General features: G+C 41.2%; 2 protein-coding genes across 3 annotated transcripts in view; one reads left to right on the plus strand and one right to left on the minus strand.

The window, feature by feature from the left end:
* adam22 (ADAM metallopeptidase domain 22) overlaps positions 1 to 21994 on the plus strand; it is a 62805-nt gene that overhangs the window by 31721 nt on the left and 9090 nt on the right. For both annotated transcript variants that reach the window (XM_030071857.1, XM_030071858.1), the window contains exons 7-27: positions 5576 to 5642; positions 6044 to 6120; positions 6884 to 6958; positions 8596 to 8667; positions 9693 to 9859; positions 9952 to 10036; positions 11164 to 11254; positions 11396 to 11447; positions 15808 to 15907; positions 16338 to 16409; positions 16779 to 16871; positions 16958 to 17038; positions 17214 to 17264; positions 17398 to 17461; positions 17820 to 17925; positions 18036 to 18155; positions 19296 to 19464; positions 19616 to 19727; positions 20596 to 20686; positions 20788 to 20841; positions 21733 to 21933. In XM_030071857.1, the coding sequence (XP_029927717.1) occupies positions 5576 to 5642; positions 6044 to 6120; positions 6884 to 6958; positions 8596 to 8667; positions 9693 to 9859; positions 9952 to 10036; positions 11164 to 11254; positions 11396 to 11447; positions 15808 to 15907; positions 16338 to 16409; positions 16779 to 16871; positions 16958 to 17038; positions 17214 to 17264; positions 17398 to 17461; positions 17820 to 17925; positions 18036 to 18155; positions 19296 to 19464; positions 19616 to 19727; positions 20596 to 20686; positions 20788 to 20841; positions 21733 to 21933 (2000 nt within the window). The remainder of the gene's footprint in view (positions 1 to 5575; positions 5643 to 6043; positions 6121 to 6883; positions 6959 to 8595; positions 8668 to 9692; positions 9860 to 9951; positions 10037 to 11163; positions 11255 to 11395; positions 11448 to 15807; positions 15908 to 16337; positions 16410 to 16778; positions 16872 to 16957; positions 17039 to 17213; positions 17265 to 17397; positions 17462 to 17819; positions 17926 to 18035; positions 18156 to 19295; positions 19465 to 19615; positions 19728 to 20595; positions 20687 to 20787; positions 20842 to 21732; positions 21934 to 21994) is intronic.
* On the minus strand, positions 731 to 4559 carry cldn12 (claudin 12). Its single transcript, XM_030071860.1, has 3 exons — positions 4397 to 4559; positions 3108 to 3365; positions 731 to 2988 (listed from the first exon to the last, which is right to left on the minus strand). The coding sequence occupies exons 2-3, from the start codon at positions 3324 to 3326 to the stop codon at positions 2194 to 2196; spliced, it is 1014 nt and encodes a 337-aa protein (XP_029927720.1). The 5' UTR covers positions 3327 to 3365; positions 4397 to 4559; the 3' UTR covers positions 731 to 2193.

Here is a 21994-nt window from a genome sequence, read left to right on the forward strand (position 1 = left end):
AAGGTCTAACTAATCGTCAGGCACTAAACTCTCAGCCAACATCAAAGTGTCACATCAAAGAGGGCATTGCTTACAATTACGACTGCTGAAATTTAAGCTGGTGGCTGTTGATTCAAAATGCTCAGTCCACTTGGACCACATCAAAGATAAGATTAAACACCAGAGTGCTCACTTAGTTGCCAGAAGCCATTTACAGAGTGCACTGTCCTTAAATGATGCCGGTTTCTCCACCGAGCTGATCTTAGAATAAATTTGGTATTTATCTACAGAGCAGATCAAAGTTAAAGTCACTTTAAAATGTCAGGGATATTTCTTGCCATTTCTTCCCTTTTGCCAGTGATTATGAAAATTAATTTGTAATAATTAACTGGCACACTTTTGTCATCTTTGGTCTGGCAAATAAAAAGAGGCACACAGTTTGATTAATGTTTTAATTAAAAAAAAAAAGGATGTCTGACATCATTTTCATTGATTTCAAATATTGTACAAGTATGGCCTTTGGAGAAAAAAAAGTCAAAAACTACAGAGTTGACAATACCATGAATTTAATATTTCATTACAAATACAAAAGGCAATATTTATATTGTTACTTAAATTCTTGATTGAGTCTTGATTACAAGGACTGACAAAACTGAACAGTCTTCTCACCCAAGATGGCAATAGTTTAATAGTGTAACAGAATTTTTTAACATAAAAACAAAAATCACAGATTCATCAAGTGATCAAACTGTCCCATGGAAACTAGGGATGCATGATATTTGATTTTTTTTTTTTTCTTTTTTACAATATCTCAAATGCTGATATTTTCCAACTCTTTTGGCTGATTGCTGATTCTGATAACTGATATAGGCACATATTTTTTTCACCTCATTGGTGAGAACATCAGGTGTCTCTTGTAGTGGAATGAACATATTATTTTGCCCAATCTTATTGTGGCGGCCCACTGGCAGAGGCAGACATAAAATAAAATGCTTCTCAAAATATATACACACAACTTAATTTCATTTTTGCCCAACATCTTCTTTCAAAGAAAATTTAAAGATTCATCCTACTTAAACGGGCAGGGGATGACACTTTCCTTAAGACAATCCTAACATTAGCCTCAACCAGGGCAGATTTGACCTATCAGCAGAAATTTTGAATTGGGCCAATACTGATATTTCATTTTAAAGCCAATATCGACTGATACTGATAACGTTCCGATATTATTGTGTATCCCAAATGGAAACCATTTTATTAGATAGCATTTGAGAGCAGAAATGGACATGATTTTCAATCCTTTAACTTATTACACTACACTAAAATTTAATCCTATACAGAAATACTGTAATCAGCAAACACTGTGTCCAACAGAAAACTATGGCGTTATTTTCAGTGCTATCCTTGAGATATTCTGATTAAAATTCATGTTAACATTATACGTACAACAAATCTACAAGTTATGCAATGTGCTAGAGGCCATACTGTTCAAACATAGTCAAGGCTAACAAAATGTGTTTACAAAGGCAAATGTAACCTGGCACAGTATTCACATCAATTAGTGCATTCAAAACAAAACAGCTGCTCTCGACAGGGCACTGAGACGTTACGAGGAATTCATGTTATACAACAGAAAGACACAGGATACAAATGGGTAAGTCAGTTAGTAGTCGTCCCTTCAAAACCACTTAACAAGTAACTAAGACTTGGAGGTTAATCAGAATCAGTGTTATGTACAGTAGTGATGACAGAAGGCCTCCACGGAGACAGCTTTAAATATAAAAGTGACACATTATTAGTGTATTAACATGATTTGCCCAATATAAAAATGTAACAAAAAACATTAAACTTATCTTTTGCCAACCAGCCGTGTGGCTCTACTTAATCACCAATACTAAACTGTTGAGAAAGTCTGTTCACACCAGTGCTATCAGGCAGCTGGATTTTTGTTCTAGAGAAAATCTTATCCTTCATATGGTACCTTACAGGCTCTCTAATAAGGCTCATTCTCTGATCAGCTATTTTAGATCTGAAACGAATGGACAGCTTGGAACTGCCACTCTAGAGGGCATTATATAGCACTCATAAATTGTATTAACCTTCATCCCTCATTTTCTTAATGTATCGATAGAGGAAGGCATGCAAGAACTGGATCAGTGCTGTCGTAAACTGGAGAGCAGACTTCAATGTGCTGAGGTCATCAGTCTGTCTCTCCTAATGTCCCTGTGTAAGTACGGGGATGTCGATCTCTATGGCAGACATGCGTGAGCGGGTGGAGTAGCGGTGGCCGGCGTAGCTGGATGCGTAGCCCTGAGAAGGAGCATAGCTCTGAGACGGAGCGTAGCTGTAGGCTTGAGTCCCCCCTGCCTCTGACCCATAGCCATCCGGAGCAGAAATCTGCGACATGTAGACCTGGGGTGGCACAGTGGCCGCCACACTCTGGGCATAGCCCTGGGACGGTGCATAAGGCTGGGCATCGATAACAGTGGGAGCGTAGGTCTGTGGTGGGAAAGGCTGGGGGCCGTAGACCGGGGAGGGAGGATATCCGTTGGCAGTGAGAGGCTGGGTGGACAGAGAAGTTGACATCGAGGGGAGGGGCAACCAGAAGGGTGAAGGCAACTTCTTACACATGCAGTACCACATGAACATCATCAGGGCAGCGAGCATCAGACCTCCAGAGCAACCTATGGCTACATAGACAGCAAACCCATCCGAGAAAATGTTGTCGTATATGATGTTCATCTCTTTTGTGCGGAACAGGAACCACACTGAGGGTGCTATGGCGATAGCTCCACCCAGGAACAAGAACATCCCGGCCACTAGGTGACAGCCTGAGCTGTTGACCAGGCAGCGGATGGTCTTAATGTCTGGGTCTGGTTTGTCGGAGCAGCAGCAGGTCTTACACATCCCGGCCATGCACAGCAGCAGGGCTGTAGAGCCAAACAGCAAACCTGTCGGCAGGCAGAACTGGAGGAGCCTCAGGTCCAGCTGATCCACTTTAGAGTACCACTAGAAAATGACAACAAATGATCTCTGTTAGGACAGAAAGAGAACAACTACATATCTCAACAGAAGCATAAGCATACAGAATTTTTAATTTAAAGGTTGTTGATTTCTCAAAGTATTACCTCTGAATCATAGTAGTAGCAACCTGAGTAGCCGTCCTGTTTCACGCACTTGGCCCACAGCCCATCATACACGCTGATATTCTTGGCGTTGCGATTGAAGGTGACTAGTCTTGTCACACGCCACTGTGGGATTAGTGTTGCCACAGCGATCCCTCCCACAGATATTAAGGCAATAATGAAGGAGAAGGCATTGGTGGCGTGGATGTCCCGGCAGGACATGGCTGGTGCTGGCAGGAACTGAGGCTAAGAGGAAAGTTCCTGTTTCAGTGAAAGAAAGGAGGGAATCAGACAGACGGAAATGACTGGTCAGGCCAGTGGACAGCAAACCACCTTGCCATCCTGTTGTACAAGTGGGTATTTGTTTGAAGCAATGTGTATTTATGATAGTTACACATGGATTATTTGCACATTATTTGACTAATATTACTGAGATAAAGAGAGCAATGGATATAAAAGTTCTCCTCCTCATCAGTTTCTCCAAAATGACCCTATTAGCACTGAGGCAAGTTAAGTGTGCCACTGACTGACCTAGCTATGGGCAACCCCCCTATGTTTCTATTCACCACAGCATAGCTGACCCAATATCCTCAGAAACAATGCTCTCATTTCATTAGCAAACACAGTAGGAATGAGCTGCCTGCTGAGGCTGCTAGACAAGCACAGGGCCTTTACTGTAGAGTCATTATCCAGACTGTACAGTTAAACAATAAATGATTTTACCATTGGTTTGTGCAGCAGAGAGCACTTATCCTCCTGACCATGGCCATGTGTGGCTGTCACTGTCCAAGCTTTATGACAAGGGACTCAAATAAATCATCCGAGGTTACTGACATCAGCAGCACCCTAGTTACAGTGTCTAACCAGCTCACACTGAATTTGGAAGCAGACACGTAAATCCACAGAAAGTGTCTTTAAATGCACCTTGGTGGCCGAACCACGGCAGTGTATTTGAAGGTTTTCAACACACAAGCTAGGCAGCACATTAGCTTAGCCAGCAAATTCAAACGCACTGGTTAGCACGTCCAAATGCACTTATCGTTACCTTGATAAATGACTAGTAGTGTAACAACTATGCGAGCTAAACTGTCTTATTAAGTTAAATTAAAAGCGTAAACAGGGATAATGATGGTGTGAATGCGGTGCAGGGCTAACACCAGCTAATTAGTGTCAATAAACATTAGCTAGCAACGTTAGCTGCGGTTAGCATTAGCACAACCTGTTGCGCCCATGTTTCAAGATGTGAGCCTCTACGGTTTCTACGTAAACAACAAACAAACAACATACATTACCTTATATTTCCAGCAGTTCAGTTGTGTTTAGAGCGGAAAGGCAGCATTTTAGGGTTTTTTTTCTCAGTCCGGCCAAGAGTCCCTGTGGTCGGTGGCCAAACCTCAGCTGAACAGGATGTGTGTGTGCGTGTGTGCGCTGCGCGGAGGGGCGGCGCCTGGCGCAACTACCTGTTTACTCCGGTGTCCATAACCAGGCAGAGGAAATTATATGTTTCCTGAGATTAAATCTTCCATATACCATCATCTATGGTTTCTCAGGTTTCACTTAAGTGCCACCCAAATTATAATTATAACAGCACATTATGCACGCTGAATTGATTTTAATAAACACAAGTTCACAGAAGCAGGATCAGACCATCAGGATTATTCAGTATATGTTCAGGCCTAATTTGAGGAAGTCTATTGATAAAAGATAAACAAGCTCTGCCCAGTCACAAATGAAAAGGACAGTAACTTTGTAGACCGTGGGAAAAATGGCACACACACACACACACACACACACACACACTGGCCTGTTGTTTTTTCTTGAAGCTTTCCAAGTAGAGACATATTTGCCGCAGGGTATTTTCTAACAAAAGCCCACTAAAGATGAACAATCTATTGATACATTATTTTTCATTCATTTATGTTATATATTAATAATATTCATATAGTATAGTATAATAATATTTTTTTAAAAAAAAAAAAGATCCAATGTATCAGATGCTCAGGTTTTAGAAGAAGGCAGAATTTCCATTACAGCAATTTATATTGTCCATGAAAGCAGCTCACAGCACTGATGTGTCCTTTAGTCTCTTCAAGATGTATCCAGACTTAGTGTTTTTTTCTTTAAATAACATCAAGCCAGACAACTCGTTATGAAACAGTGCTGTTTCCAAGTCAATATGGTCATACTTGTTTTGGGTTTTGGTGTAAATCCAGTGTATGTTGTATTTAATAAATTCATTTACTTTATTTACCAAGTCAATGACAATCAAAGTCTGTGCATTTGTTCAGCTGTTCAGCTGACACTTTCTAGGTTCAGTTATCTATCCGTCTTCTGGAGTGATCTATGTTCTATGAGCTCTGCATGGAAAAAATAGAGATCAGTCGCTATCCTGTGATTACCTGAATTCCTAAGCTGTGCGATCATATAGAAAAACCTGAATAATGTCAGTTTCCTCTCTTTGTGTCTTTCAGGAAGATGTTCAGATCCACATGATATACAAATCTGCTGGGCAAGAGGGACTCGATGGTCTCCTTAATGGTAAGATGACGTTTAAAGACCTGAGAAGGAATTGAATGCATAGTGGACGTTAAGGAAATTGTGATATTAATATTTAATTTTGAATTTAACTGTGGTACACATTTCTCTGTGGCTGTAATACAAAAAATATATATGTTATGAGCAAAATGAGAATCCTCTGTGCCTCTGGTATAAGTCAAATCAGGTTGATTTCTATAGTCTTTCACCTCAAGTATGTCTTAAAGGACTTTGCAGAGAACAAGCCTACTTAGATGCAATTAATCAACAATCAATAGTAATACAAAATGATGCTGCAAAATGATACACATGGAAATAAAAGACAAAACAGGCCTGCCAGTTCTAGCTTAAACTGCTTTAATAGGTGGTACACGTGACGTTTTATAATTGTTTTTGTTTCCTAGGTGACCTACCAGAGCCGCCATTCCCCAGTCCTCCATTTCCTGGGTCAAAAGTTATTCACAGGAGAAAAAAGAGACAGGTATGCGCTCCAGGCTCAGTCCACCACAAGCGTGTTTGCTGGAGAAGCGTCATTACCATCAAGAGGAATTTTAATGGAATCATTTTGGGGCTCAGTTGTGTGTGTCTGTGCACGCGTTGTGTGCATGTTTGTGTGAGTGCAAAATAGAGAGATAATTATGCTCTGGATGCTGTTTGTTCAAAGTTAATTATGTTGTTTCCCGCCTGTATGCTTTATGTTAATTCACTAAGCTAAAAAGAGTGCACTCCACCATCCCTCTCTCTCTCTCTCTCTCTCTCTCTCTCTCTCTCTTTCTCTCCCTCTCTCTCTTCCTCCCACACAACCGCTTCCTATATTCCCTTTCTCTTCCTCTTCCCGGCTCCGTCTTTTTCATGAAATATTTACCGTATGAGTCGAGGCTGCTTGCCTTCTTTCAGACACACTCGGAGGACGGTATTCTCCAGCTGTCAGTCTCCCAGACCTGAGAGCTGCGCTAATCTGGTTTATTGAAATTTGGAGAAGAGACAAACCTGATTTAGCTTTGCAAAGTTCATCCTTATTTGATTTTGCCTTTTCTTCCCATGGTGATGCATGAGACATCGCTTGATCTTTCTGTATACTGTTTACTGTTCTGAAATTTTTAGAGACGCAGAGAAGCTGAGAGAAAAGTCTGTCTGTGTGTGTGTGTGTGTGTGTGTGTGTGTGTGTGTGTGTGTGTGTGTGTGTGTGTGTGTTTCTGTTTGTTTATATATTCAAGCTGACATGCTGTGTTGTTTCCTCCCAGGCTCACCGTCCATCACGCAGCGTTGAAGATGAAACCAAATACATCGAGTTGATGGTGATCAATGACCATTTAATGGTGAGAATTTTTAAACAGACTGTATTCTTAGAGCTGCCCCCATATACATGACTGTGCATTTTTTAATAACCATCATCATTGTGCATATTGATGTGATGTCAGAAATGTGCACATAATTTTCTCAGAAATAATTCATGCAACAGGAATAAAAAGCTGATGGCTGTCATTCTCCTCCACCTCAGACCGACCTGAACTTAATGTTCAGTGTCGACAGCAATCTGTATGAGACGTGTGACGTTGCCAATCAGGCTTCATTTACATTTCGAAAACCTGACTACTTCATTGCATGGCACAGAAAACCAACTATGGTGTGGTTCCTGGGTGAAAGCATAAATATTAAATCAGAGAAATAATAAGAGTGTTGAATAAATAAAATGGTGTGCAAATGGGAAAACTAAAAAAAAAAGAAAAAAAAAAAAGGCAGACTCAGAATAACACTGAGTTCATCAATTTCCAAAAGTGAAGATTACATAATATTTAATCCTTCATCTTGAAAATCCATTCAAATATCCCTTTGAGCTTTCTCCTGGAAAAAAAAAGATTTCTCTAGGTAGATTATTCTTTGCTGATCATAACTTTATTAAATGTCAGTCACTCTGCAGAATCGTATTGGAATCAGTGCTGGAGCAGTTTAGTTTGAATTAGAGTTGATAGGAGTAAACTTTTTTTCCTGTATATATTGTTTACCATGCCGACACTCATTAGCTTGGCTCCACAACTGCATATGAAAGCTGTCCTGACAGAATTAGCAGTATCTGCTCTATACCCAACATGCTGCATGCATACAGTACACTACTAACATTATAGAAACTCCAACAACTAATTTCACACTGCACTGAATCCACTAAACTATTACACACTTGGCAACCTTTGGCCACTGTGTTCTGTAATTCAGGCTAATGGAGAGATTTGAACCTACTAGTTACTGTATTTTATATCTCTGCTCACTCAAATATGGAAATTAGTATAATGCTTTTTTTTTTTCTTTTCCTGGTGTTTGAGAAGACCTTGCTCTCTAAACCACTTTAAAATTCATCATGCGGAGGAGGTCTAATGAGGAAGATGTTCTCAGATGGGAGTTAGGTCTGTGTCTGCGTCCAAATACTCCACTAGGCTGCACACTACCTTTGCTATTAAAAAAAAAAAAAAAAAATCATTATTCATCATCCAAACAGAAAAAGTAACAGTTCGCCCTGTGTTTTGGGTCCGGTTGAGATTAAGTATTTTCCTCATGCGTCTTTTGACATGTGCAGCCACACTGGGGATCAAACTTAGTCCTTTGTCAAATCTTGAACAACTAGGACATCCTGCTGCCCCCGAATCTACTCGACAAAGGAGAAGCCCTATTTTTTCCAGTGGTATAGATGGGCAGCACTCTCAGCAAAATCTTTCCAGAGTTGTCCTGGAAGCGAGATGCTTTCACAGTGTGGTATCAAACCCACAATCCTGAGGAAACCTACTGGACCCTAAATTCCCCCCTTTGTTTCAAGGCCTTAAGATTCAATACATGAAGTAAAAAATGTAAACATATGTATGCATTCTACATTTAAATTGTTGAAAATTGCTCTGTTCTAGAGTCGATAATGTCTCTTACTTTTGTCTCTATCTTCCGTTTCTCTGTCTCCTTCTCTCTCCAGTATAAGAAGCATCGGCTCTCCGTTGGGCAGACAAATAACTATGCTAAGTCAGTGGTCAATATGGCTGACATGGTAAGAATTGTATTGATCCTCTTCTTGGAAAGCTTACCACAAGCACTCCCAGGTATTGGCCTTGAGCAATACATTGTACTGATTTCTCATTTAACCAATCTCACTCTCTCCACTTAAAACCTGCGCTGACCCATAATATGCTGTGAGCAGCCATTAACTGGCCGGTGATGAGTTTTTAGGGCTCGGAGGAATGAAACGGCTGTGAAATTCCAACAGGACCGAGGCAGATTGTTCAATCTTTCATCATCTGAAGCCTCCACTGCCGGCTGTACGGCCGAAATCTGATCCCCGACAGGGTCATTTCTGTAAGCCGATAGACTGGTGAAACAGGAAAAGGGTCATGCCTGGTTTCATGCCCTTGAAAATGAGTGATCAGATGAAACGGCTGCTATTTGGAAGTACTCACTGATCTCCGTGCAGGAGTATCTCTGTCTCCCTCTCCAGTCTGGGTCACGCTGCCAAGGCTATATTTGTAACGACACAGGCTATGGTAAATGTTATTGCCACGGCCCAGAGGTAATAGCACATATAAATAAACCAATACTTTGCAGCTGAGACAAATATTATATCCTCTGATGTTATGGCGAATAAAAACCTCTTTGTTTGGCTGAGAATTCCCCTCCCTACCGTGTCTGCTCATCTTTTGTCTTGAGACTGTTGGTATTCGGCTAAAACAAACACTTAGCTCTTGCCCTTTTCTCTTGTGTTTGTCTGGCCAGGAGTCGTAATAGATTTCCATCTTATCAAAACAAACATTATCATTTGCCGTCCAGTTTGTCCCCCCGGTGCCCTTCAGGAGACTTACCTTGTTGACTCTGTCTAGCCCTCTGTAATGTGCCGCTGTCTGGTAGCAGGATCATACTGACAGACCATTAGACTGCTGCTTCTGGGGGTGGTGACGACTATGAAATGCACCGGGCAGTTTTCATTTTAATGTCGTTTTAATTGTTTTAATGAATCCCTTTTAGTTAACAGATAAGGATGTTCTCCTGTATGACTGACAATGAAAAATGTCGCTCTTTCAGATTTTCAAAGAACAGCTCAACACTCGCATCGTGCTAGTTGCCATGGAGACGTGGGCCGCAGACAACCGGTTCAACATCGACGATGACCCCATGGTGACCCTGAGGGAGTTCATGAAGTATCGAAGGGACTTCATCAAGGAGAAATGCGATTCAGTTCACCTCTTCTCGTAAGTCAGTCGGTGAAAGCTCATGGAGATCTTCTCGCGTATCGGCCACTTGTTATCCTTTTGTTAAAAATAAAACTCTCTCTTCTTATCAGAGCGAACCGTTTCCATAGCAGCTGGGGAGGAGCCTCCTATATGGGGGGAGTTTGCTCGCTCACTAAAGGAGGGGGAGTCAATGAGGTGAGCCCCACAAATTAAAAGACCACACCTTTGTTCTCACCTGTTTTTTATTACTCTGGAATACATTTTCAAAGCATTTCGCACTTTAGATGTTTTTTTAGAAGTTTCTTTTTTAGGTAGGTACACAAAATCAACTTACAAAGACTTGAAAATTGCATGAGACAGGTAATCCATCACAATGAACATCTGGCCTATTTTTTTTTTTGTCAGTATTACTTTATACTGCGAGGTAATTCAATTTAATGCCTGCATGGATTCAAAAAGTCTTAAAAAATCCTAGATGATGGTGGCTCCAACATCCTGCACTTGAGAGTTGGCTGCCGCACAGCTTTGCATTCATTAGCTATTTGGACAAACAATAAAACCCAGAAGACAAACAATAAGCAAACATGGGCACTTGAAAAGGTTAATTTAGTTTTGGCTTGTTGTCACTTAAAAAAAAACTGTAATAGTTAGTCTGGGTAACTACCAAGTAGGAATCTTTCCATGACCTCTATGACCTGAAGTAAATGGGGAAAAATATGCAAAAATACCGGTATACTCCTTTAATGATCTCAAAATAAGTTTGCACTCCAGTGTAACTGAAGCAAAAAATGTGCAAAATCATCCTCATGTAAATGGTTGCAGCTCTGGGTTGTGTGTCAGTATTTTCAGTCAGATTATGAGAATTGCTTTTTCCCACTTAAGAAAACACTCGCTGTCAGTTCAGCATTAGATACAATGGATCCAGACTGTGGAGTAGCTACTGCATATCCATATCTCCAGTGAATCCTCACTTCTCAGATGACCTGTCTGCTTTGTGCCGTCCCTACACACTACACACACAGACACACAGACACACACACTCACTTTTCTCCTTGGTTTCATTTTTGGAGATGGCATATTTTAATTTGTTTTTCTCCTTTTCAGTAATATGTTTTTGCCATGCTGTTGCATTTTGTTGCCCATTTAGTGTCTGTTTCTCCACTCCATGTATTCAGTTTGTCGTTTTAAATCTGCAAATGAAAAAATAAAATGGGAATTAATTATGAGTTGCATTTTGTGCATCTCGCCATCATAATCTTTTGTTTTTCTGTTTATTTTCTGTCTGTAACACTCGTTATCATTTCTCTGTCTCTCTCTCTCAGTATGGAAAAACAGATGAGATGGCCATAACTCTCGCTCAGTCTCTTGGACAGAATATTGGCATCTTCTCTGACAAGAAGAGGATCCTCAATGGTACAGTTAAATCCTAATGGATCCATTAAGCCTTACTCTTAATACTTCATTACATACATACTTGCGCTTCCTTGGTTCCTTATGGCAATATTCCTCATGTTTTTTTTTTTGTTTGTTTTTTTTTTCTCTCTCTCTCTTTAGGCGAGTGCAGGTGTGCTGACCGTTGGGCGGGCTGTATCATGGACGATGTTGGGTAAGTTCCTCTTAGAAATACATCAAACAAAGCAAATTATAACTCATCCTTTGAGCCATCTCCTTCAGGCATCCCTCTATGCACAGTGTGCTTCATCAGAGTTTTGCAAATCATTGCTAATCAAAACAATCACATCCTGTCTTAGATTTATTTGATAATGCAGGCTAGTGAAAATTTGCTGTGAGTTTGTCAGCATCTGTTCTTTTATGGCAGAATGTATAATTTTATACCTGCTTACCTCAAAATACTGAATACTGATTGTACTTGTGTGCAGTGTAGTATTTTTTTAAATTTTTTTATTTGAAATGAAACATTGGCTTTTGTCACTGCAGCAAGTCTGGGTTATAGTGATGGAGGCCTTATTCTACCAGTTATAGCGTAAGGCTTTCATGCAGAAATTATTATCAATTAATAGAAAAGCCTACAGAGCCACAGTGTTTTTCAGGGAATTTTGAAGAAATTAAAGGTTAAATTAAAGGACATTTATGATTAGAAACCTAATATCCAAGTCAAACCATTCACCTATTTATGAGCATATATTTCTGACATGAAAAATGCAGTTGGATTGTTATTGTAGTTTGCTAGTTCACCACTAGGTGTCAGTCGAGTTTTATTTTCCGTAAGATATTGGCTTGTTTACATAACTTCTCTCAGCAGTAAGGCCTTATGTAATCTATTGCAGTTTGCTTGTTAAGATTACACCACAGGTGATGGTGTATTAGGCTCTGGTTATTTTGCCTTTTTTTTTTTTAAATTTCATGCAGAAATCATGGCAGTGTTTGTCTTAAAAAGTGTCTGTGTGTGCACAGCTATAGAAAAGCTTGCTTGCTGTGCCAATGTGAGCTTAGGGATGTGATTGTGTGTGTGTGTGATGTGGTTTGTTGTGTTATATGTGTGTCTGCAAGATTCTGTGATGGTTTGTGTGTATGTATGTGTATGTGTGTGCGTGTGTGTGTTTACCCCTCTTCTTAAATACCTCTTGCGTTTCCCCTCAATCCCAAATGGGACAGCAGGTGAGCAGAAGCTTGGCTAGAATGCTGCTTGTGCGGCTTGAACCAGCTGGCTGCCTTGGAGGGGTTGTCAGTCATCACAACCTTTCTCATCTCATCTAATAACATTACAGCCCATGTGGCTCGATGTCCTGCCCTAGCTTCTCTTCTTATGAACAAATACAGTCTGGTGTTCCTTGTTTATACACTGGTTGTATTTTTCATAATCATTTTGTATACTTTCACATGTACTTTGAGTATCTTCTTTAGTTTTTGGGCTGATGTCACCTGCTGATCGACTTGAACCAAGACAATTGTACTGGTTTGATGATTGTGATTATTGACAGGAGGGCCCCTGTCCTCTCCTGCCTTTTGAAAGTCAGGTCCTGCCATCACGTCTTCCTCCATCTCTAACCGATTGATACAGTCTGCAATGTCATTCTCATCCTGGGCAAATATTTGTCTACCACATTTTCTTGTAACAGCAGTACACTTCCGTAACACACCCCGTGCAGATCCTGCTCTAATTTGGGTTACCTTAGTGCACCTGCCATGAGGTCATGTGGTCACACGACAGAGGACAGATGACCGTTTAAGCTCGGGCTGGATGATACACGCGCAGTCAAACATCACATCATACTTGACTGAACAGCTCAGTATCAGTATTGTGATGATGTTGTAGAGACGAGTATTGGTGCCTTCTCATGACCTTTGCACATTTTACAAACAGAACAGCAACAAAGTCTAATAAGTGCATCCCTTTACTGTGATGCTGCCTTTAAATCCAGGTAGAGACAACACTGATGCCATACATTACGATATTGAGTCTCTCATCACAATATTGATATAATACTGATTTATCACCCAGCCCAACTCTGTACCCTCATGACCCTGTCCCCTGTGAAAGGCCCTGACCCAGATTTCCTTTCTCCAAAGTAAAGTAATGGTATTTCAGACGCTTGTATTCAATGAGCAAACCTCTGTCATGCCCATTGATGGACTTTCTTTTTGATCTCAGCACCTGCATGTCTGATCAACTTAACCTGACTAAACTACTTTCAGATTTTTTTTCTCACAGGGTTCAGCTGCTTCTCACTGTGTGTGTGTTTGTGTGTGTGAATGTGTGGATTTGTGTGTGTGTCTGTCTGTCTGTACCATGTGTATGTGTGTGTATTTGTGTATGTTTCTACATATGCGTGCATGTGTGTATGTTGGTTTGTCATGGGCATCTCACATCTTAAACACACCTGGTATGAACTTGGCAGATGGCACAGTCCTCAGAGAGGAGACTCACAATTTATTGTTTCAACATGCATGACGGTCAAGTTAGGATTTTGAAGTTGTTTGGATTTTCTGGTTTTATTGTATTTTATTTCATTCCTACTGTCATGTTCTCATGGGAGATTGGACGTTGCCACGACTAAATCAGAGCAAAATATGTGTTACAAAGGGTTTATGGCTAATATTAGAACCTCTGCGTTTGTCTGATCCGAGGAATTTGAATAGTTTGAGATGTAAAAACAAAATGTTTGTATGTTTTTCACCCTTTGGAATACATAATTTGTTGAGGATGGTCTTTTGTACTCTGATATGACAGCTCTGTCATTTGAGGAGATTATCATCAGTCCGCATGGTTTAACCTCAAGACTGTATTGTGGTGAACAGTGATCAGACATATTTCATACCCTTTGTTCACTCGTACTTATTGCTGATTAATTTGGGGTGAACACGACAAGATTTTGACAAGACTGAGCCTCGATACGAATTTAGAAATTTGGGGTGCCAATCTCACATTATAGAATGATGTTCAGTCCCATTAGTTCAGGAATTGTTCCTGATACACAACAGTGTATTCCATCCGTCATTAAAGCATCATTATTGATTCTTTCTACAGCCGTCATCTCTGCAACACAGCAGGCTGCCACACTCAGTTACATTATGTAGGCTAATAAAAACGGCCTCTCGCAGCCTGTCACTCTCTGGCTGAGCTCTCAGTGAGTATGCCTGTTATTGCATTATCTCTTGTGCCAGCTCTGATGAGCCCCACTAACAGAGCCACTCCAGTTTGACATATATTTGCAATATAATCAGCATTAGGGCTGATAGTGCAGCAGAAGATAGCACCTAAATTGGTGCTGTGATTACTGGACAGGAGGCGACACAGCGGGGATCTGCAGCCCGACCTGAGACCGACACCTGTGACGTCAGGCCTAGTATAGGGCACGGGCCTTATTTATTTATTTATTTATTTAGTCACATTAATGACCTCATTCACTGCAATATTAAGGCTTAATATATGATTTTTTCTGCACTAATCGGTCTCATTGTGAGTTTTGGCCAGTGTGTCTGCATACCTGTACATAACCGGGTCATGTCAGCGCCTGTGCTCGTAGTTGTACTCTTATTAAAAATTTGATTTGGGGCCTGATCTGGTTCAGGCCTCAGATTCTGTGAGACCTGCCGGGGCAGGTCGGATAGGGCCTGAAAATAGACAGGCATAGTAGGGCTCAGGCCAAATTTCCAGCCTGATGCTGACCTCTACAACACAGGGGTTTGGACACCGTCATTAAAAGTATCAGGATGAGTAAAAGAAATGTGATTGAAGGAGGATTTTAAGAGGCCTTCTCTGTTCCTCAAAATACTGTGGACAAATGTGTCATCAAATAACTATTAAAGTGAACTGAAGCAATAGCATCGTGACCATGATTTTTAGAGTTTATGATGCATTCGGTAGAGCTTGATTTCTGCTCTGTGCATCTTTTTGCAATTACTAAACCGTCCAAAACTGATGTGAGGGATTTTAGAGCTGCAATATCAACTGATAATGCAGTAACTGTTCATCAACAGTATTCAGATTCATTCCCAAGAATTCAGGAATTCATATATTCATCTTAGACTCCATTTACATCCTACACATTTCTCCATACATACCTCACAATCTTAGTTATATACATCTGCCCCGATCTCATAGTAAGGAGCTCGTCTGAACTGTGAGTATGGTAAATCAGTGGTAAAACCTGAAATATTTTTGGTTTGTCTCACATAACGGCAAGGAGAAATTCTCGTCCATTATGTATCCTGAGCCTGTCATGTTCTTGTCTCTAGTACTGACTATAATCATCACCAGGTAAAAAAGAAATCTTTAATTAAGCATAAGGGCATAAGAAAGTGAACTTGAGTGTGTACAGTAAAAACGATGGGCTCTAATGTCATGTCTAAATGATATTTTTTCCAGTATTAGCTGCTAAGTTTTTTGCCCTGTGAATTTTTTTGGTGAGCAAGCCCTCTCTCTCTCCGTGTAGTACATGTCTGAAGTCTCTGGCGGTGTTGTAGCCAGGGTAACGGCATGACGCTGTGGTTGTGTTGAACAGATTCTACCTGCCCAAGAGGTTCTCCGACTGCAACGTGGAGGAGTACCATAACTTCCTGAACAGTGGTGGAGGAGCCTGTCTGTTCAACAAACCCCTGAAGGTGCGTCAGCGTGCACCAGCACACTCACCCCGATCTGACTTCGACATCCTCGTGCACATCCTGGCCTCATAAGCTGTTTGAATGTTTGTTAAAGGGAGTTTGGGGATTTTCCGTTTAGCACCAGCAGCAGCAAACAGCTGACAAAACACATCTGAAACCACAGCAAATGTGCAAAAAAGTGTTAAATATCCACAACAGAATATACTATATTTTGTGTATTTTTGTCGCATTACTGTGCTGTGACTGTTCCTTTTGTTGGAAATATTATGTTTATTGAACACCACAGGAGACTGTAGGAGGCCTGTGCAGTGGCGTGATATGCAAATAAGGCTGGCTTATGTCAACTGTATGATAACATTTTGTTATCCTTTTAATTATCCATTTAAATTATCCTTTTAATTATGGTAATTTTGACTTTTTTTTCCTCCAGCTGTTGGACCCTCCAGAGTGTGGAAATGGCTTCGTAGAGCCAGGAGAGGAGTGTGACTGTGGGAGCCCCGCGGTGAGTAGATCAGATTCTAAGAATGGAATAGGAGAGATGTAATCTTAAGGGTTAACTCAGCCTTTAACCAGAGTCTAGTGATAGGCCCATAACTCAGCAACAAAACCACTTGTTGTGTCAGACTTTGTGTAATCAGCAAATCATTTTATTGTGATTACAGAAACTGGGCAGCCTTATATTGTGTTTTCATGTTTATTATGTGATTATAAAGAGTTTATAGGCACATAGCTCTGCTGACATTTAATGTGCTCATAAAACAGGTTGGATGACAGAAAAATGTGGCACACTGATCATTTAGCAAACAACCAAATCACCAGAAGATGCAGACAAAGAAGACAATTGTGAAGCGTCTGTGTGTTTGTTTTCTAGGAGTGTGCAAAAGAGGGTGAGAACTGCTGTAAGAAGTGCACCCTGACTCAGGGCTCCAAGTGCAGCAATGGGCTCTGCTGCAACAGCTGCCAGGTACCGAGCACAACGTCACATCATCTGTCCTGTGGACATAAATGCTAAGCTCAAACGCTCACAGTCTGTTTAATACGTGTTGATAGATGGAGTTCATGGGAGTTGTGTGCAGAGAGGCAGTAAACGACTGTGACATCCCAGAAAACTGCACAGGCAACTCTAGCCAGGTGAGCATGACCTTCCATCACACACATTTAACCCTGTCCTAACAGCCGCTCCACACTGAGAAAAATACAACATGGCGTGCCAAGTGTTATTGAGGCTATAAAAATTAATACAACATCAATATCAATATACATGAAAATCAATATCACGATAAATGATATAACTGTTTTTTTGCAGTGTCCACCAAATTTGCACAAGATGGATGGCTACACTTGTGAAAAAGACCAGGTAAGATGATTAAAACAAAAAATCAATAGTTTGTGCAGCTCATTCAGTTAAAAAAAAAAAAAAAAAAAAGCATTCAGTCCTAAACAGATGACTGAGTTTGAAACATTCGCATGTCATTGTACTTCCTCTGCAGGGACGCTGCTTCAACGGAAGATGCAAAACCAAAGACAGGCAGTGCAAGTACATCTGGGGAGAGAGTAAGTGTAATAATCATGTGTGTAAATCCGTTTTCTGCCGACATAACTCACTGGAAAGACTTTTGTTAGGTCACACTCATCAGTGCAAGTATTGTGCAGTAAGTGCAGGTATTGTTTATTTATTTATTAATCCCTTATTTATCCAGGAAGATACAAGATCTCTTCTTCAAGGGAGTCCTGGTCAAGACGGCGGCACAATTAGTTTCACATTAAAAACAATTTCACATGATAGAACACAATGCATAAATAGTGAAGAAAGGGAGGCATGATTTCCAAACAATCACAGCAGTTTGTAAATCCAGTTAAATCCAGTTGGTAGAGGCTGTTAAAACTGTTGGTTGTGTGCTGTTTCCCTCAGAGGCGACGGCTGCTGACAAGTTCTGTTATGAGAAGCTCAACATCGAGGGAACGGAGAAGGGCAACTGTGGGAAGGACAAGGACACCTGGATCCAGTGTAACAAACAGTACGCCTGTCCTCTGCCTCACAACAGCCTGTGCAGCACTTTTATCCTCTCGTTTCGGTGTTATCAGTTCTTCTCTCCTCACGAACACTGGTGGCTCTTATGCGTTTCAGGGATGTGCATTGTGGGTACTTGCTGTGCTCCAACATCTCGCCTGCCCCTCGTCTGGGAGAACTGCAGGGAGGGCTGACCTCTTTCTCTGTAGCCCAGCACAGTGCCTCTCTGGACTGCAGGTACACACACACACACACACACAGTGTCCCTCAATCCTATCCCACATCTTAAAGGAAAAATCCACCCTAAAATGCTTACATAGCTACTGACGATGTACCATGCATCTCTGGGCTGATTTTACATTGTTTATCAGTGTATTTTTCTTATTCCCATGGCCAAACAGACGATGTGGCACTGTGTCAAGTTATTTTCAACCACAATGAAATTTAAAACTTTTTTTCAGCTATCTAAAGCATCAAATGTAAATGTCAGGTTTTGTTGTCGGCTCCTCAGGATCAAAGAGCAGGGCCCTCTGTGCACTATTTGATCACTCATCAAACAGGCAGAAATCCATCACAAAAACAGCAGAAATATCCATTTCTCCACTGGCAGTCGTCTCAATAGGCCATAATGATATGCAGAAAGAAGACATGGGTGGTGAATCTAAAGCTCCTTCTCTTACCATCACACACACCAGGACTATTAGTCTAGTGTTTTGTTTAAGGAGTGCTTTTTCTCGACTGGAAAACCTCTCGCTCTGCAGTTGTTGTTGCTCTCTCCACCCACATGTATAACCCACAGCTGGATGGAACAAGCTCCCACCTGTTCTCTGAGCTGTTAAAGCCGCTCTGACTGATGTTAAGAAATCACAAACTGAAGTAGACGTAGGTGAGGCAGACTGAGGGACAACGGGTTCACCAAAAGCAATTAATCACAACAATAACTCATGGATTTTTTTGTCCTTTAAAGTCCCCATAAAATGAACTCCCGTTGTTTTTACATCCTGTAAAACATTGTATCTTTAACTTCACGTTGCACTAATAAGTGTAAATAAAAATGTTAACTAATGAAGCCATAACATTTTTTTTGAACAATCCTGCCCCTCCACCGATCCCATCAAATAAAACTACTTTTTCCTACTGGATATCCCATTTTTAAATGTCCTGCCTCAGCATCCTATAATAACAGGAAACACACAAAATAAAAAAAAAAATTATAGATGCTATTTCATGAGGTCTTTAATGTCCTGCCTGTGCATCAACATAGTGTATGCTCATGCATGTGTCACCAGTTGTACATGAGGTCATGTTTGTCACTTAACCATGGTTTATACAATGTTAAATACTGTGTGGCTGACTCCTCTGTGTTTTTGGTGGCAGCGGTGGCCACGTGCTGATCGACGGAGACAGCGACTTGGGCTACGTCGAGGACGGGACAGCGTGCGGGACCGACAGGATCTGTTTCAATCACAAGTGTCTCCCCATCCAGCAGTTCAACTTCAGCACCTGTCCTGGGACCACCGACAAGACCATCTGCTCGGGACACGGGGTACACCGTTACAGACACACACCTAGAAAACATTATAGGCATTCTGCTGATGCTCTTGTGCTCAGCGGGTGGGGGTTCAGTGTCAAATTAGAGAGCGGTCAAACAGAGGTATTTGACTATTCTGATTTTTGTCTTCTTTCTTGGCATGTAGGTGTGCAGTAATGAGCTGAAGTGTGTGTGTCACCTGGGCTGGGCAGGGGACGACTGCAACTCCACGTCTCCTTTAAGCTATCTAGTGGTGGGACCCACTGCCTCTGTTTCAGGTTGGACTGTTGCCTTTATTCCCCGCTTGCTCCCTCTATCCAAACGTGTCTCCATCGCACATCCATTTTCTGTTCTGCCTTACCCTTCTGACATTTTTTTCTATGCTCTCACTAGTTTTGTTTATTTATATATCTGTACATTTTTATGTCTTTTCACTCCTTCTTTTGCTTTTACAAATACATATTTTTCCCTGTCCCCTCCACCGACCCCATTCACTGAAGATCCCATTTAATATGTTGACACACCAAGCTCTTGTTTTCTTTATTGACTGTTCATTATATGTCCTTTGCCTTTGCGTTGGACTCATCCCTGCTCATTCAAATCAGCTGCATTTGTATTCACTGAACCATGCACGTCGTTCTTTTCGTTTGTCATTATTTTCACACTCATTCTTTGTTGACAGGCTCATGTCTTTGACGGAGTGACTTGAGGTCAGATTTTAGTTCCTCTTCATTGTGTTTGTCACGTCTTTGATGTCATTTCCTGGTCCTTTTCCCCTCCTCTCACCCCGGTTTCAGCTCACCTCTTTTGGTTGATTTTGATCCCTTTTGAGTTAAAGGATGAACAGTATCAATGACTGTGGGAACCTACCGCACATGGAAGTTCCCTCCCTCAGAGTAATGCTGAAGCGTAGCCCAAACAGCCAGTAGTCTGGTTGTTCCTGGTTTGCTCCCCTATGTTCTCCTTTCAGACTTTTCCTTCTTCAAGTTTTGTGTTTTCTGTGTTTTTTGCTGCAGTGCTGTGTGCCGTGTGTGTCTCGTTGTGTCCACATTATTCTGGAAACGACACAAACACATGCAGCTGACGTACAGTTTCTCCTCCTTCCCCGCTCCCCTCTCTCCCTCTTTCTTTCTTCGTCTGTCTCAGGTATCACCAGCACCAACATCATCATCGGGGCCATCGCAGGCTCCATCCTGTTTCTTGCTCTCATACTGGCCATAACAGCCTGGCGCTACAAGTGAGTGTCTCTGAGGCCTGAAGGTGTCGGGCCTAATGTCATGAAAACACATTTTACAAGTCTTATTACTGGTGGATTCATGCTCTTACTTCTCTTTACAGGACCTACAGGCAGAGGCGCTATGTTGAGTCTGAGGTCCATCGAAGATTCTGCCGGTTTGCCGACTTTAATCCCATTTTTCATTTATTACATTTTAGTTGATGTGATGTATTACTTCATGACGGCATTCTTAAATCAGGGCCGATAAGAAAATGACTGCGATTAAAAGCACTTTAATATTGTTAAAAAAAAAAGGTATTGTGTGATGTAGCTTGGGGCCATTTGGTTATCTGCTCTAGTTTTTAATGTAGCAGGTCAAAATATTTCCCCTGCATGTACAATGGAGTTTGACTGGGGGGGAAAAATCAGCCACTCACAACAAAAGTGGTAATCATTGATATCAGTGAAAAGGCTTCTTTGTAATCTCACTGTTTTGCAGCAACATTCAACAATCATCAATAATACAGGGAGTGATATCAATTTCTCCACTGACAGTAGACTTGATATATAATGAAAAAAATAGTGAAAACGTCTGCCAGTGGGATGAGATAATCCCTCTTGTTTCCGATACTAGTCAACTTGTTTCCATCTGTTTCTTGAATCAAGTGTAATTTTCTTGGTGCCAGTGGGCTGATCTGCTTTATTCTGCTTTGGGTCGACATATTTATACTTTTCCCCAGAAAAACTCATGAAACATATTAAATGAAATGGCACTGGAAACAAGTGGGATTATCTCATCTCACTGGCATATTTTAACACTTGATTATGAGGCTAAATAATTTGGAAAGATAGATATTTTTGCAGTGCATTCTAGTCACTAGCTGAGGTAGTAGAAAAGGCAGAATGAAAGAAGGTGGGTGCACAAAAAATTACAACTCTTCATCACAAAATTAGACAGCTATAAGAATTTGTCGAACATCATAAATCACTGATATCTGAAGGTGGCATTTTCCCCTCGTGAGTATTTTCCAGTCCTGTCTAACGGTGTTGCTCTGCTGAATCTCTAGGCAAATGCCCCCAGGTGATTATGTGACAAAGCCTGGGGATGCAGACTCGTTCTACAGCGACATGCCCCCCGGGGTCAGCACCAACTCTGGTTGCAGCTCCAAGAAGAGGTCAGCCTGCCTGTCACACCTGCAGATTTACACCCTGTCCTTCACTCCCTCCATCCCATCCATTTCTCAGAACATCTCACTGCTCGGCTTCAGGTGTGCCATCTCATTCTCATCCTTTCATCTGCCATTGGTTGTGGGTATCTGTGTGTGTGTG

The sequence above is a fragment of the Myripristis murdjan genome, chromosome 16, assembly GCF_902150065.1.
Source record: "Myripristis murdjan chromosome 16, fMyrMur1.1, whole genome shotgun sequence".
NCBI lineage: Eukaryota > Metazoa > Chordata > Actinopteri > Holocentriformes > Holocentridae > Myripristis > Myripristis murdjan.

Bases quoted from the DNA above. Each gene is read 5' to 3' on its own strand.
- cldn12 (XM_030071860.1), bottom strand. From the start codon at position 3,326: ATGTCCTGCCGGGACATCCACGCCACCAATGCCTTCTCCTTCATTATT. The intron at 2,989-3,107 runs GTAATACTTTGA...GTCATTTTCTAG, and splicing joins GCTACTACTATGATTCAGAG to TGGTACTCTAAAGTGGATCA.